At 40.9% G+C, this 13,849-nt stretch overlaps 1 protein-coding gene across 1 annotated transcript in view; it reads left to right on the top strand.

Annotated features, from left to right (window-relative positions):
* Positions 1-13,849, top strand: part of MYBPC1 (myosin binding protein C1) — a 105,812-nt gene that overhangs the window by 14,057 nt on the left and 77,906 nt on the right. Inside the window, exons 4-8 of the mRNA XM_070754969.1 lie at positions 3,345-3,377; positions 3,751-3,774; positions 5,902-5,937; positions 7,754-7,846; positions 13,132-13,280. Coding sequence (XP_070611070.1) covers positions 3,345-3,377; positions 3,751-3,774; positions 5,902-5,937; positions 7,754-7,846; positions 13,132-13,280 — 335 coding nt within the window. The remainder of the gene's footprint in view (positions 1-3,344; positions 3,378-3,750; positions 3,775-5,901; positions 5,938-7,753; positions 7,847-13,131; positions 13,281-13,849) is intronic.

Genomic DNA, 13,849 nt, shown 5'->3' with positions numbered 1-13,849 from the left:
ATACTATATTCTTTTAATAACCATTGCAGTAAAGGTATATACACAGACCATCAGGAGAAACCCTGGAATCACTGGGTGTATTTCTACTTTTGTTACTTCTTTATTACATATTTTATGTTTTAATTCTACTTTTTATATTTGTAGCACACGTTATGTCAACACATGCTGAAGAAAATACTGATCAAATGTCCAGTTAAGGGAAAGGATTTTCTAAAAGTCAAATAATCCATAATTTTAAAAGAAATTGAGATGTGATTAAAGCCAAATATATTTTTGAAAAATAATGTTTGAGCCACAGTAACTGGATTCATATTATCCAGTTTCTCAGATCTCCCAACAAAATAGTAACGAGTCCTACAAAATATTGTAGCCATATGATAGCATCCCTGATTGACGGAATTTCAATTGTATCAACATTTCTCTTTTTCCTATTATTTCTAATGAATATCAATGCTAAAAAACCCTGGCAATTAGATTTCTCAGTTTTCAGCTATGTATTGGAAGTGATGAAGATTTCAGACACATCAACTGCCTTCTTCTTGCTTCCCTATTTTTATGCTTTTGATTGAAAGGTAGTTAGTTAACATCAATACCACTGGGAAGGCTAATTTCTGGGCCTGTCCCCGAGCTAAGGTACACTTCAGGCTTCCTTCCTTTGTAACGAGAAGCAACAGTTGAGAGCTGGAAATTTTGAAAGACTGAGAGGAACAAATGCTTTGTTTATGTCTGCCTAAGAGTGGCACTTAAAAAGGATCAGTGCTCGGTGCATGAGACATCCAAATGGGAGCGCTGAACAGGTGATTGAAGCCCCACCTCTTTTAAATGCAGTGCAACACAAGTTTTATAAAGACCTGGATTTCAATCACGTTTGTGGGTGCTATATTTACTTTAAAAAAAATACACACACAATCACACACATACAGAGAGAGAGAGAGAGAGAGAGAGAGAGAGAGAGAGATAGAGAGAGATTGTCATTGCCCCAAATAGCATCTGAAAAATATTTTATTTTATTGATTGATTGATTTGTCCAATACACAATGAGGGTTTTAGTGGTATACACATAGTAAAATACATGATGAAGGTTATAGAGGAGATACTCATAGTAAAATATATCTAAGAAAGAATAGAAGAGAAGATATAGGAATAGAACGTATCAATGAAAGAATAGAAGAAGAGATGTAGGAATAGAAGAAAGATATAAGACATATAGGAGAGCAATAGGACAGGGGACGGAAGGCACTCTAGTGCACTTGTACTCGCCCCTTACTGACCTCTTAGGAATCTGGAGAGGTCAACCGTGGGTAATCTAAGGATAAAGTGTTGGGGGTTTGGGGATGACACTATGGAGTCCGGTAATGAGTTCCACGCTTCGACAACTCGGTTACTTAAGTCATATTTTTTACAGTCAAGTTTGGAGCGGTTAATATTAAGTTTAAATCTGTTGTGTGCTCTTGTGTTTTTGTGGTTGAAGCTGAAGTAGTCACCGACAGGCAGGACATTGCAGCATATGTTCTTGTGGGCAATACTTAGATCTTGTTTAAGGCGTCTTAGTTCTAAGCTTTCTAGGCCCAATAAATCAGATTCCAGTCGAATTCTCTCATCCAAGGTTCGATTTATTATCAGAGCCATGTTGGTCACACCGTTGCCATCCTGATATTAACTTCCTTCCAGTACCCCACCCAGGTTAAGATTCATCCCCCCGTCCCCACACCCACAAGTTTATCACGAGGACCAGTCTGAGTGCAGGGACCTCCTCCTTACATCCACTGGTACAGATGACCTTGGACTCTAAGGAAGGAATTTGTTGTGGCTGGTAACTTTCCCTCTCATGAAACTACCTCTCCAAGTTCCCATAATACTATTCTACTGTGGTAGGCCAAAGTCTCTAACTCCAAATGATGGCTTCAGACTGACACAGATATTCCCAGATACATAGTCCAATCTCTTCTTAAAAACCTCCAATGTTGGAACACCATGATTTCTGGACACTAGTCATTTCACTGATTAATTGTTCTATGTCAGGAAATTTCTCCTTAGTTTTGGAATGCTTCTCCCCTTGATGCGTTTCAATCCATTGCTTCTTGTCCTGCCTCCAGTTTGACTCGCTCTTCCTTGTAGCATCCCTTAGATATTGGATCACTGCTATCATGTCTAGGGTTGACCTATCCAGATTCCTAAGATGTCAATAAGGGGCGAGTACAAGTGCACTAGAGTGCCTTCCGTCCCCTGTCCTATTGCTCTCCTATATCTCCTATACCTTTCTTCTATTCCTATATCTTTTCTTCTATTCTTTCGTTGATATGTTCTATTATTATATCTTCTTTTCTATTCTTTCTTAGATATATTTTACTATGAGTATCTCCTCTATAATCTTCATCATGTATTTTACTCTGTGTATGTATATATATACCCACTAAAACCCTCATTGTGTATTGGACAAAATAAATAAATAAAAATAAATAAATAAATGTCACCCCTAGTCTGCTTCTTAATAGTGCAATCGTAATGTTTCTTAATATCATTGTGGAAGCAATTATTATTGGATGAAGTCCTCATTATTGGTTTTAATTGATTTCAGTTTTAGGGCTGATTAATTTACAATGAGTAAGTGCTTAAAACTTAATTCTTCCTTTGAAAGGAACGGAACAGTGAATTCGCATTCTGTCAAAATGCAAACTTCTAATTTGGAAGAAAAGCCTTTTAAACTCAATAGGCATGTATATAACATTCTCTAAGGCTGGGTTCACACAACACACACTGTATAGCAGTGTTTCCCAACCTTGGCAACTTGAAGCTCTTTGGACTTCAACTCCCAGAATTCCCCAGGCAGCATTCGCTGGCTGGGGAGTTCTAGGAATTGAAGTCCAGATATCTTCAAGTTACCAAGGTTGGGAAACACTGCTGTACAGGATAGGTTAGCCAAGTACGATACCCGAGTCCATAGAGCATAGTATATCCAGAAACATAAATCTATAGTTTGGGAAACATGATGGCCTTTTTGCCATAATATGCTAAGACAATTACTACATTTCTGCAACAGGCTGAATATATTAGCCTTCTCCTCCTTCTCCTTTCCATTCGTTCAAACTGTGATCTTTCCAACCCTTTTTAGTTTACTGTAACATGTTATGCAAACCCAACCCTGTGTCTTAATTTTGATAGAAATAATAGGCATGCCGTTTGCTATTTTTACATAGGTTTCTTAATGCGAATGAAGAAAATTGTTTTATTTCAGCATTTTTTTTAAAAAAATTCTTAATTATATTATTTTTACCTCTTTAAATAAAAAACAACCCAAAAGATCATGGTGATGAATGTATCTGTGGTACACATTTTACTTGCAGACGGAAACGTCACTGAAACAACTTCTTCTTCAGGTCAGATATATGGTTGACCTTCATTTTTCCTTGTAACTTTTTTTGCATTCCATTTCCCTCCTCAGTTTTTGTATTTTGTGTCTAACAAACACAGCCATTTTGAAAGCTCCCATTCAAACCCATGTGTTAATAATCGATTACACATCATCTATCCCATTTTTGTTCTTGCGTGAAGCATTAAAGTTGACCATTGCTCGATCCCATAAAGCTTTCTCCACAAATTTACCTTTGTCAATACCAGCAACCCAGCTATCATAGTCTTCCCTTCCTTCTATTACAGGTTTCTTATTTTCTTCCATTTTTACTAAACTCCATTGTTGCTTTTTCTTGTCACAATTCTCTATTTTACCTGTTATGTATTTCTTTTTTACAGATGAAGAGGATTCTTCAGCAACAGGTTAGGAAGACTATTGCTTTGTAAATTCAATTATTTTTGAATGCCCCTCATTTGATTTCACTAGAACTTCCCAATAAGAGAATTTGAAAGGTTACTTTTAAAAACCTGCTATCCTTTATGAAGAAATATATTTCAAAATGCCTTAAGGAAGATTTTTAAAAGTAGCCTAACAATAATTTATTTGTTATATTTATACACAATTTTTTTATCATGATAAAACTCAAGAATAAGTAACTCATGATGAGTGGATTGATTAATGAGAATATAAATGGTTCTGCTGAGTCAGATGAAAAACTAGATTGTTGTTGTTGTGATTCAGTCTGAGGCTCCTCAGGGAACGGCTGGAACTCTGCCGGCTCCATGCTCAGAGGGGGAGGGGGAGGAACAGGAGGAGGAGGAGGACCAGGCAGACGGGGAAAAGGAATGTCTGGACGAGGAGGAGGGAGAACAGCCGGAGACCCCCGGGGGGGAGCTCTCCCCAGTGAGTAGCCTGGAGTCATTAGATGAGAACGCACAAGCCATCATAGATATGAGGCAGAGAAGGGCAGCACAAAGAAGGGGACAATTAGCCAGGTATTTCCATCCCTAATAGGCAACAGCTGGGTTTGGGTGTGGTTCTCCTCAGAAAGGTTGAAAAGACAGGCCCGCCCTTCCTGTATTGTGGAGAGTTATCTTTTGGGAGTCCTGTGACCTTGCTTCGATCCTTGGCGTCTCTGATTCTGGCTTGTGGCCTCGAAGGCTGAAAACTTGGGGAAGGCGTGGGTTTTATTATCTACAGTGGTGTGTGTGCCAGCAAGAAGCCTGTTGTATTGTCTGGCCGTCGTGACTCTTCTGTGAAGCTTCACAGCATTCCAGTTTGTAAGAACAGTTTTTGTTATCTGTGTTTGTTTTCAAAGATATAAAATGACTTTGCTTTTTACCAGCGTGTCTGGATACTCTTTTTAGTTGGTGTTGGCGTCTGGGGGAACCCAGACAGAACAGTTGTAGCCATAAACCTCCAAGGTAGAAGCAAGAAATAGGGTAAATGATCACCCAGGTATCATGGTATCATCACATATAATGCAAGTTGTGTCAAATATCAAGGCATGAATAATTGCACTATTGGTGCGATGATGTCATGAATGCTGTGTCATCATTTTAACGTCATGAGGTTGATAACTATGCCGACCCAAATGCAAGCAAGGGACATTCTCTGAAATTACTAGCAGAGCATATCCTCAGATTTCTCTGCCCCTGGAATGAAAAAAAACATTCATCCATTTTGAAGAGACCATACTTTAAATTTAAGAAGGAAACAAAATAAATGAAGCTACTCTCTGTCTTTGTTACTTCTGCTCTGTTGAAATTAGGAATATTTGGGAATATCATCTGAGGCTCTATCATAGGCATCCAAAGCATTTTGGAGTGAATTGCCATAATAAACTTATAGTAAATAATAATATCACCACCAATGGAAATCTTTTCTACAGGTAGGATTGCTCAACCCATTATCATACCAGGTGCTGTTCAAAGACCCCATCTGCTCTGCTTCAACAATATGATGTACAGTGTTCTCTCGATTTTCGCGGGTTCAAACTTCGCGAATAGCCTATACCACGGTTTTTCAAAATATATTAATTAAAAAATACTTCACGGGTTTTTTTCTATACCACGATTTTTCCTGCCCGATGACGTCATACGTCATCGCCAAACTAATAATTTTTGCAAATAAATAACAAAAAAATAATTATTGTTAATAAATAATTATGTTTATAAATATCAGGATCACTAATTGTCTTATGCAACGGTGAGTACCAGTAATAATGATGAGTAAATGGTTGTTAAGGGAATGGGAAATGGTAATTTAGGGGTTTAAAGTGTTAAGGGATGGTTTGTGATACTGTCCATAGCCAAAAATGGTGTATTTACTTCCGCATCTCTACTTTGCGGAAATTCGACTTTCGCGGGCGGTCTCGGAACGCATCCCCCGCGAAAATCGAGGGAATACTGTACCTTTAAGAAAACAATTCATTACATCCTATAATTTTCTTCCTTCCTTTTAAAATAAGAAGGGTCCACAATTCTACATAGTCAATTAAGCAATCAAGATAATAACTTTGAATCATCCAGTTTATGCTTACTTTTCAGATGGTACAAATAAATCTGGAGAGAGAAAGGACTCAGGTGAGATACGCTAAAACTGAAAAGAAGAAAACAAAACTCAAAACATTCCAATTTTTATTACCCATTAACAGGTTTTTTTGTAGCTTCTTTTTTTTTTAGTTGCAAAGTGGTTTATGCTCATCATAACTTTTTATTCTTCTTTTTTTAACAGATCTAGATAAAAAGCCTGCTTCAAAGGTTCCTGAAATCCTAATATGCAAGCACAGTTTCTTATGATTGAGGGCTCTTTAACCTTGTGCCTGGAGAGAAGTTTGAAGCCTCCAATCATATGAAGCTTTGGTGTACATTAGTACACAGTGGTGTTTCAAATTAGCTGTGATATAAGAAATGGATTTGGAAAAACTAAAAACTGACTTTTATTCATATACCACTGTAACTCATTTTTACAGTACATTGGGTTCTTTTATCATCTACACATGGGCAAAGCATTCCATGCATGTGCAGAAGGTAAAAGAACTCAAATGGTGGTGCCCAGGTGGGTAGGCGGAGCTTCGTGCTCCAGGGGCAGGTTCCTAAATGTTATCTACCATTCTGTGGGCATGCCTTATTTTGTAGGTGTAGCTTGATGGTCACGTGACCGTGTGGGAGTGGCTTGCCAGTCATGAGACTGGGTGATGAAGGCTTGCCAGTCATGTGACCAGGTGGCAAGAGGTGAAGGACCCATAGACTTGAAAATGTGTCAAGCCGTACAAACAGAAAATGTTTTTTGAAAATTTCTACCTCCCTGTTCTCTCTACCTCAAAAGACACCAATCCAAAACAATATTTTATTTAATTAGCTTCAATTCGGCTCCACTGTGCTGTGTAACTCCCTCACCGCCATTTTCATGCCCGCGAAGAGAAATGGCTCCTGGATTTCCAGTCTACGCAAGCCCCGGGAATTGCGGCAAGGAAGGCCTCAACTATTCCCTGGACTTGTGTAGGTTACTCCTGCCCTCTACCCAGTGATGGGCTACCAAAATTTTTACTACCACACTGTGGGCATGGCTTATGCAGGACACCCTGCATTTTGTTTCAATATCTTTCAATGCAAATTGGGCACTCTGGGATAGAGCTCCATTTTCACTACCCCACAGTGCCCCCCTTCCGTTTGGGCAGTAGCCCACATCTGATTATCTACCTATATAAAGTATATGTACACACACGCGCGCACAGCTCTTCTAAAATTATACACATTCAACCTTATTTACTGCGATAGGAAAAACATACCCAGAGCCCAGAAGGGAATTTTTTTTAAAAAAATCTATATTTTGCTACCTGACCAAAATTTTGCTACCGGTTCTGCATACCTGACCGTACCTGTAGAAGCCCATCACTGCCCCTACCATCCACAGTAACATCACCAGCGACCTGCCACTACCAGTGCAGGCGCACTCAGACCGCAATGGTAGGAACCTACCCCTGTCGCGCTTCCTTCGCAACCGGCTCTCCAATGACCGACAGGCCCAAGCGAACCAAGAGCATTTCACCCCTGATGCTATGTCTCTTAAGTCTTGAAACACAAGGAAGTATTCTGTGTTCATTACTGAAACAATGAAGCCATTCAAATTGTAAAGACCACTGTAGAGACTGTAACTGACAAATATAACTCAAATCCCTAGTACAAAACTCTATTCCATTCATAAGTGTGTGTTCTGTGTGACTCTTTTCTTGCTTCAGTAGCCTTATCTTACCTTGGAAAAGAGTTATGGGAAGGGCACATCTATCTTTAATAAATAATATTAATGTTTTAAAAAAAAGCAGAATCCCAGGTAAGCATTGCTTAATTAATAGGTTTCATTCTGACAATGGCTATTTCCCCTTGTTTTCCACATTAGTGGTATCATCTGCAGGAGAAGAAGGAGAAAAACAAGATTCCCAGAAATCTCTTCTATTTGTGGAAAAACCAAAAGGTGGCTCGATTAGTGTCGGTAAGTGTAAAAAGAACAATTGCACCTGCAATCAGTGGCTGGCAGCCACTTACCTCGCTACCCGGACGATCCTTGGCAGCCGGCATGGGCATGCACGGTCCCAACACATGCGCCCCACACGAGATTTGGCTATTTTTGCTGATATTTTTGCTTCCGCACATGTTCCTAGGCCAGGAAGTCTTTGCTCACAGTCGCTCACGCCCTTATCACTTTGAGGTTCGACTACTGCAATGCTCTCTACATGGCGCTACCTTTGAAAAGTGTTCGGAAACTTCAAATTGTGCAAAATGCAGCCGCGCGAGCAGTTATGGGCCTACCAAGATATGCCCATGTCTCTTCAGCACTCCGCGGACTGCATTGACTGCCAATTGGTTTCCGGACCCAATTTAAAGTGTTGGTTATGACCTATAAAGCCCTACATACTATCTGCGGGACCGCCTTCTGCCGCACGAATCCCAGTACCCAGTCAGGTTCCACAGAGTTGGCCTTCTCCAGGTCCCATCAACTAAACAATGTCATTTGGTGGGTCCTAGGGGAAGAGCCTTCTCTGTGGGGGCCCCGGCCATCTGGAATCAATTCCCCCCAGAGATTCGCACTGCCCCCACCCTACTTGCCTTTCGTAAGAACTTGAAAACGCACCTATGTCGGCAGACTTGGGGTCCCTAGACTCCAACCTCTGCCCAGTAAATGTATTGAATGTGACAGTATGGATGTGATTGTTCGTTTTTAAATGACTAGTTTTAAGATAATTTTTAAACTAATTATTCTATTAATTGGCTAGAAATGTTTTATATTGTATCTTTTTGTTTGTTGTGAGCCGCCCCGAGTCCACGGAGAGGGACGGCATATAAGTCCAATTAATAAATAAATAAAATAAATTTCCACTACCCAGACAGCCCATGACCGCCTGCAACACTGTTTATATCTACTTTGCAAAAAAGGACTTACTTCTCTGTAAATGTTTGTAGGATTTGATTGCATATGTATGCATGATATGGTTCGTGATAGAGCTCACTGTACTTATGAATTAACATTGCTCAGGCACCCCTAGTCAGTGCATGCAGTTATAATGCACCCATTCAATCGTATATTTAGCTTGCCCGTCGGCAACATTCAATCAGAATCTCTTTCCCGTGAATTGAAGCTATTCTTCCATGTCCTGCACGCAGAATGAGAAGAACATGTCTTGACCTTCCCCAGGGTGACACATCCTTTCCAGCATTGTAAGAAGGCTATCATGTTTCCTCTGAGGCATATTTTCTCAAAGCTAAATTTACCACTGCTTTAAATCTCTTTTCATAGGATTTATCTTTTAATCCCTTGGTCGTTTTCATTGCCCTTCTCTGAACCTACACCAATTTCTCCCAATCCTAAAAGTCTGGCGTCCAGAATTTGCTGATGATCCAGCCTCAAATTGCATTCTCACCTCTCTGCTAGTCCATGATCAGTTTCCAATTTTTCTAAGCTATTTTGCAGCAGTAATAATAGACCTTTATTACAGTCAAAAACCATCAATATAATAATAATAGTAATAATAAAAATTAAAAATTAAAAACAAAAACAAAACAGAACATCCAAGAACCGTTTCAGATTCTTAGAATCTAGACATTTTAGTATCTCTTTGATCCTAGTAGCAGATTCCTGGGTGATAAATGTAGTCCTTGACTTACAGCAGTTCGTTGACCATACAAAGTTGGTCGTCACCCAAGTCAACAAAGACATGCTAGGTGTTGAGGTTCTTGGACATCTGGAGGCAAACGACTTACAAAACTCATGACTTTTGGCTGACCAACCAAAATTGAGCCATTGTAAATATACAAAAGATGTACATATCTCGCTATGATGAAGGCACACATTTGCAACGAATCCCCACTGCTACTGTGCAGAATCTGGCCACCTGTGCTTTAATTTTGGCCTGTTCGTCTTTAAGCAGCCACTGGAGATAGGTAGTGTCTAAGTGGCCAGGATACCTTGCAATTAGTGGCATTTTGCACCAGTGCAGTTATCCCATCCTGTACAGCAGTGATGATGAACCTTTTTTTCCTTGGGTGCCAAAAGAGTGTGCGTACACAGTATCGCACATGCGCAAGTGCCCACACCCATAATTCAGTGCCTGGGAAGGATGAAAACAGTTTCCCCCACTCCTCAGAGACCCTCTGAAGGCTGGAAATGGCCTGTTTCCCAACTTCTGGTAGGCCCAGTAGTCTCGTGTTTTTTCCTCCCCAGGCTTCAAAGGCTTCCCTGGAGCTGGGGGAGAATAAAACTGCCTTTCCCCATTCCCCCAGAGGCTCTCTGGAAGCCAAAAGCGCCTTCCCAGAGCCTCTGTTCAGGCCAAAAATTTTATTTATTTATTTATTTATTTATTTATTTTGTCCAATACACAATGAGGGTTTTAGTGGGTATACAGTGGTCCCCCGATCATTGCGAGGGTTCCGTTCCAGGACCCCTCGCAATGATCGGTTTTTCGCGAAGTAGCGCTGCGGAAGTAAAAACACCATCTGCGCACCATCTGCGCACCATCAGCAGCGAGGAGCCGAAGATTGGGGTTTCCCCACCGCCCACGCAAACACCTCGCTGCCGCTCGCCCGCCCTTCGCCCGCCCACGCCGTTCGCTCACGCCGCTTCCCAGCTGAGTCCTGAAGCCAATTCGCTTCAGGACTCAGCTGGGAAGCGGCGCGAGCGAACGGCGTGGGCAGGCGAAGGGCGGGCGAGCGGCGGGTGCGCGGGCAGGCAGGCGGCGGACAAGCCGTTCGCTCGCGCCGCTCGCTCGCGCCGCTTCCCAGCTGAGTCCTGAAGCCAATTCGCTTCAGGACTCAGCTGGGAAGCGGCGCGAGTGAACGGCGTGGGCGGGCGAAGGGCGGGCGAAGGGCAGGCAGGCAGGCGGCGGACAAGACAAGCGGCGGGCGCGGCAGCAGCAAGGAGTTTGCGTGGGCGGTGGGGAAACTCCTCGCTGATGCCCGCCGCTCGCCCTCCCGCCAGCAAGAGGGGGAAGACCCAGGGAAGCCGCCCAGCAGCTGATCTGCCCGGCGCCATCTACGCATGCGTGGCCATAGAAAAAAAGGGCGCGCATGCGCAGATGGTGTTTTGACTTCCGGGTTGAAAAATGACCATATAGCCGTTTCGCAATGATCGGGATCGCAATACCCGGGGGATCACTGTATATATACATAGTAAAATACATGATGAAGGTTATATAGGAGATACTCATAGTAAAATATATCTATGAAAGAATAGAAAAGAAGACATAGTAATAGAACATATCAATGAAAGAATAGAAGGAGAGGAGATATAGGAATAGAAGAAAGGTATAGGAGATATAGGAGAGCAATAGGACAGGGGACAGAAGGCACGCTAGTGTATTTGTACTCCACCCTTACTGACCTCTTAGGAATCTGGATAGGTCAACCATAGACAATCTAAGGGTAAAGGGAAGACACTACAGAGTCCGGTAATGAGTTCCATGCTTCGACAACTCGGTTACTGAAGTCATATTTTTTACAGTCAAGTTTGGAGCGGTTAATATTAAGTTTAAATCTGTTGTGTGCTCTTGTACACACATGCATGTTGGAACTGAGCTAGGCCAACCGCTCGCGTGCCAGCAGATATGGCTCTGCATGCCACCAGTGGCATCCATGCCATAATTCGCCATCACTGCTCTAAGCCATTTTACACCAGTACAGTTATCCCATCCTATACAGTAAACTGTACACTAGTAGGGTTATCCTATCCTATATTAGTGCATGTGGATTTTTTTTTAAAGGGAGGAACTTTACACTGGTCCCGACTCAAGTTCATGTTACTTGCTGATCCTTTTCTTTTAGCCAATAGTTTCTCTGACATCTGAATTATCTACCTATACCAGTGATGGCGAACGTTTTTTGATTCAAATGCCAAGAGGGTGCATGTGTGAATGATAGCATGTGTGCACATGCCCATAACCATAATGCAATGCCTTTTCTCCACACATGCGCACAACCCCCCCCCCCCCCATTGCAATGTGCACAGGCCTCACTGAAGCCTCTGGACTACTGGTAGGCCCATTGGGCTGTTTTTTGCTGTGCCCTGGGGAGAGAGAAAAACGGTCAAACAAGCCAACCGGAAGTTTGGAAATGAACTTCCGGTTGGCCTGTTGGCCCATTTTTCACCATCCCCAGACTTCAGGAAGCTTTCCTGGACCCTGGGGGGAGTGAAAACAGCCAAAAAAGAAGGACAAAAAACCTCCGGCCTTTTATTCTAAAAGGCATTTATTATGGAAGAGGGTAGTATACATGAACATTGATATGGAGGAGATTTTGAGAACATTGAAACATTATGATCTAATTAATTTGATGTGATTAAGAATAGTAACAGCCTTAAATGTATATTGGCTAACAGGTTTTTAAAAAAATTCTTGTCATATAAGGAATTGGAATAATTATTTTTTGTTCAGAGGTCAAATGGAAAGGTTAATCTATGTTAATCTATGTATACCGAAATTGCAAAAATGATATACTGTAATGTAACTTAAAATTAATGGTATCTTTTTTTCTGTACACATGATTGGAGAAGAAAAATTAAAAAAATTAAAAAGAATTACCATCCCCCCCCCCCCCCGAAAAAAAATATCCACTGGCCTTTGCGCGTATGTGCACTGGAGCCAACATAGGGCAATGCCTCATATGCCCTCAGATATGGCTCCGCATGCCACCTGTGTCAGACGTCATCACTGACCTATACTTTTCCTTTGAGGCCATTTCTTCTTCCCATATCCTTTGATTTTCAGTACACTATATTTGTAGCCAAGTGGGCTGTTAATGTCATAGAGGCATCGCAAATTTGCAATGATGCAAATTATTAAAAAGGAGTGGGTTTTTTTACAAAGTGAAAATAATAATAAAAATTTAACAAAAAAATAAAGTAATTAAAGTAAAAATAAAAGAGATGTTAACTGTTCAATTAGCGAACCCACAAGAAGGACATACTCTCGGGAGAATTGAATTCCCAGATTCTATTCTATTCTATTCTATTATCATTTTTTTCCAGCTATGGCAAAAAGTCTATAAGAGGTTTCAATCACTGACAAATGTTATTGCCTAAGATTTTTATTTGTTAGGGATTTTTTATTCCCTAATTAAACAAGTCTAATTTTGCCTTTTCTGCAATTTTTTTAACAATCACTTTTCCATTGCATGCTTTTCGGTCTTTCCGGCTTTAGAATTTGGTATTTAAATCTCATTATATGTGTCAGATATTCCCTACAGATAAATTCTATTTTGATTTATGTTGGCTGGCTTGCTTGTTTTCAGGGCAAAATATTACATTCATAGCCAAAGTAGAAGCTCAGGATCTTCTTCGGAAACCTACTGTTAAGTGGTTTAAAGGAAAATGGATGGACTTGGCAAGCAAAGTTGGAAAGCATCTCCAATTAAAAGAAACATTTGAGCGACAAACCAAGGTATGTGTATATGTATGTATGTATGTATGTATGTATGTATGTATGTATGGAGAGAGAGAGAGAGAGAGAGAGAGAGAGAGAGAGAGAGAGAGAGAGAGATATGAGCTATTTCAAAGTACATCATTCAATATGCAGTATATTTACATATAAAAAAATATTCTCAAGTTTTGGACCAAATTGTCGTTTGTAATTCTGCTAATCTGCAAATGTTAACACCACAACAAACATACCCCTAAGGAAAACAATTCAATGGTGGTGGGTGGGAGCCTTTGTCTAAAATCACATGTTTGGAAAAATAGAAAGATGATACAGTAATTGATCAAAATGATTCTTGTGATTTTACAGTGATGAATTGTCTTAGAAGCAGTGGTTCTCAACCTGGGGGTCACGGCCCCTTTGGGGGTCGAACGACCATTTCACAGGGGTCACCTAAGACAATGTGAAAAGACAAATTTCCCATGGTGTTAGGAACTAAAGCTTCCATGGAACATATTTTTACAATCAGACCAATTATGTGTTTACAGTGGGGGTGTCCCTCTGACCTTCCTGCCAATCAGCTTAAAGCTTTG

Source organism: Erythrolamprus reginae, chromosome 6 (assembly GCF_031021105.1).
Source record: "Erythrolamprus reginae isolate rEryReg1 chromosome 6, rEryReg1.hap1, whole genome shotgun sequence".
Taxonomy (NCBI): Eukaryota; Metazoa; Chordata; class Lepidosauria; order Squamata; family Dipsadidae; genus Erythrolamprus; species Erythrolamprus reginae.
The sequence above is the reverse complement of the archived record's forward strand: the minus strand, read 5'-3'. Positions and strand labels throughout refer to the sequence as shown.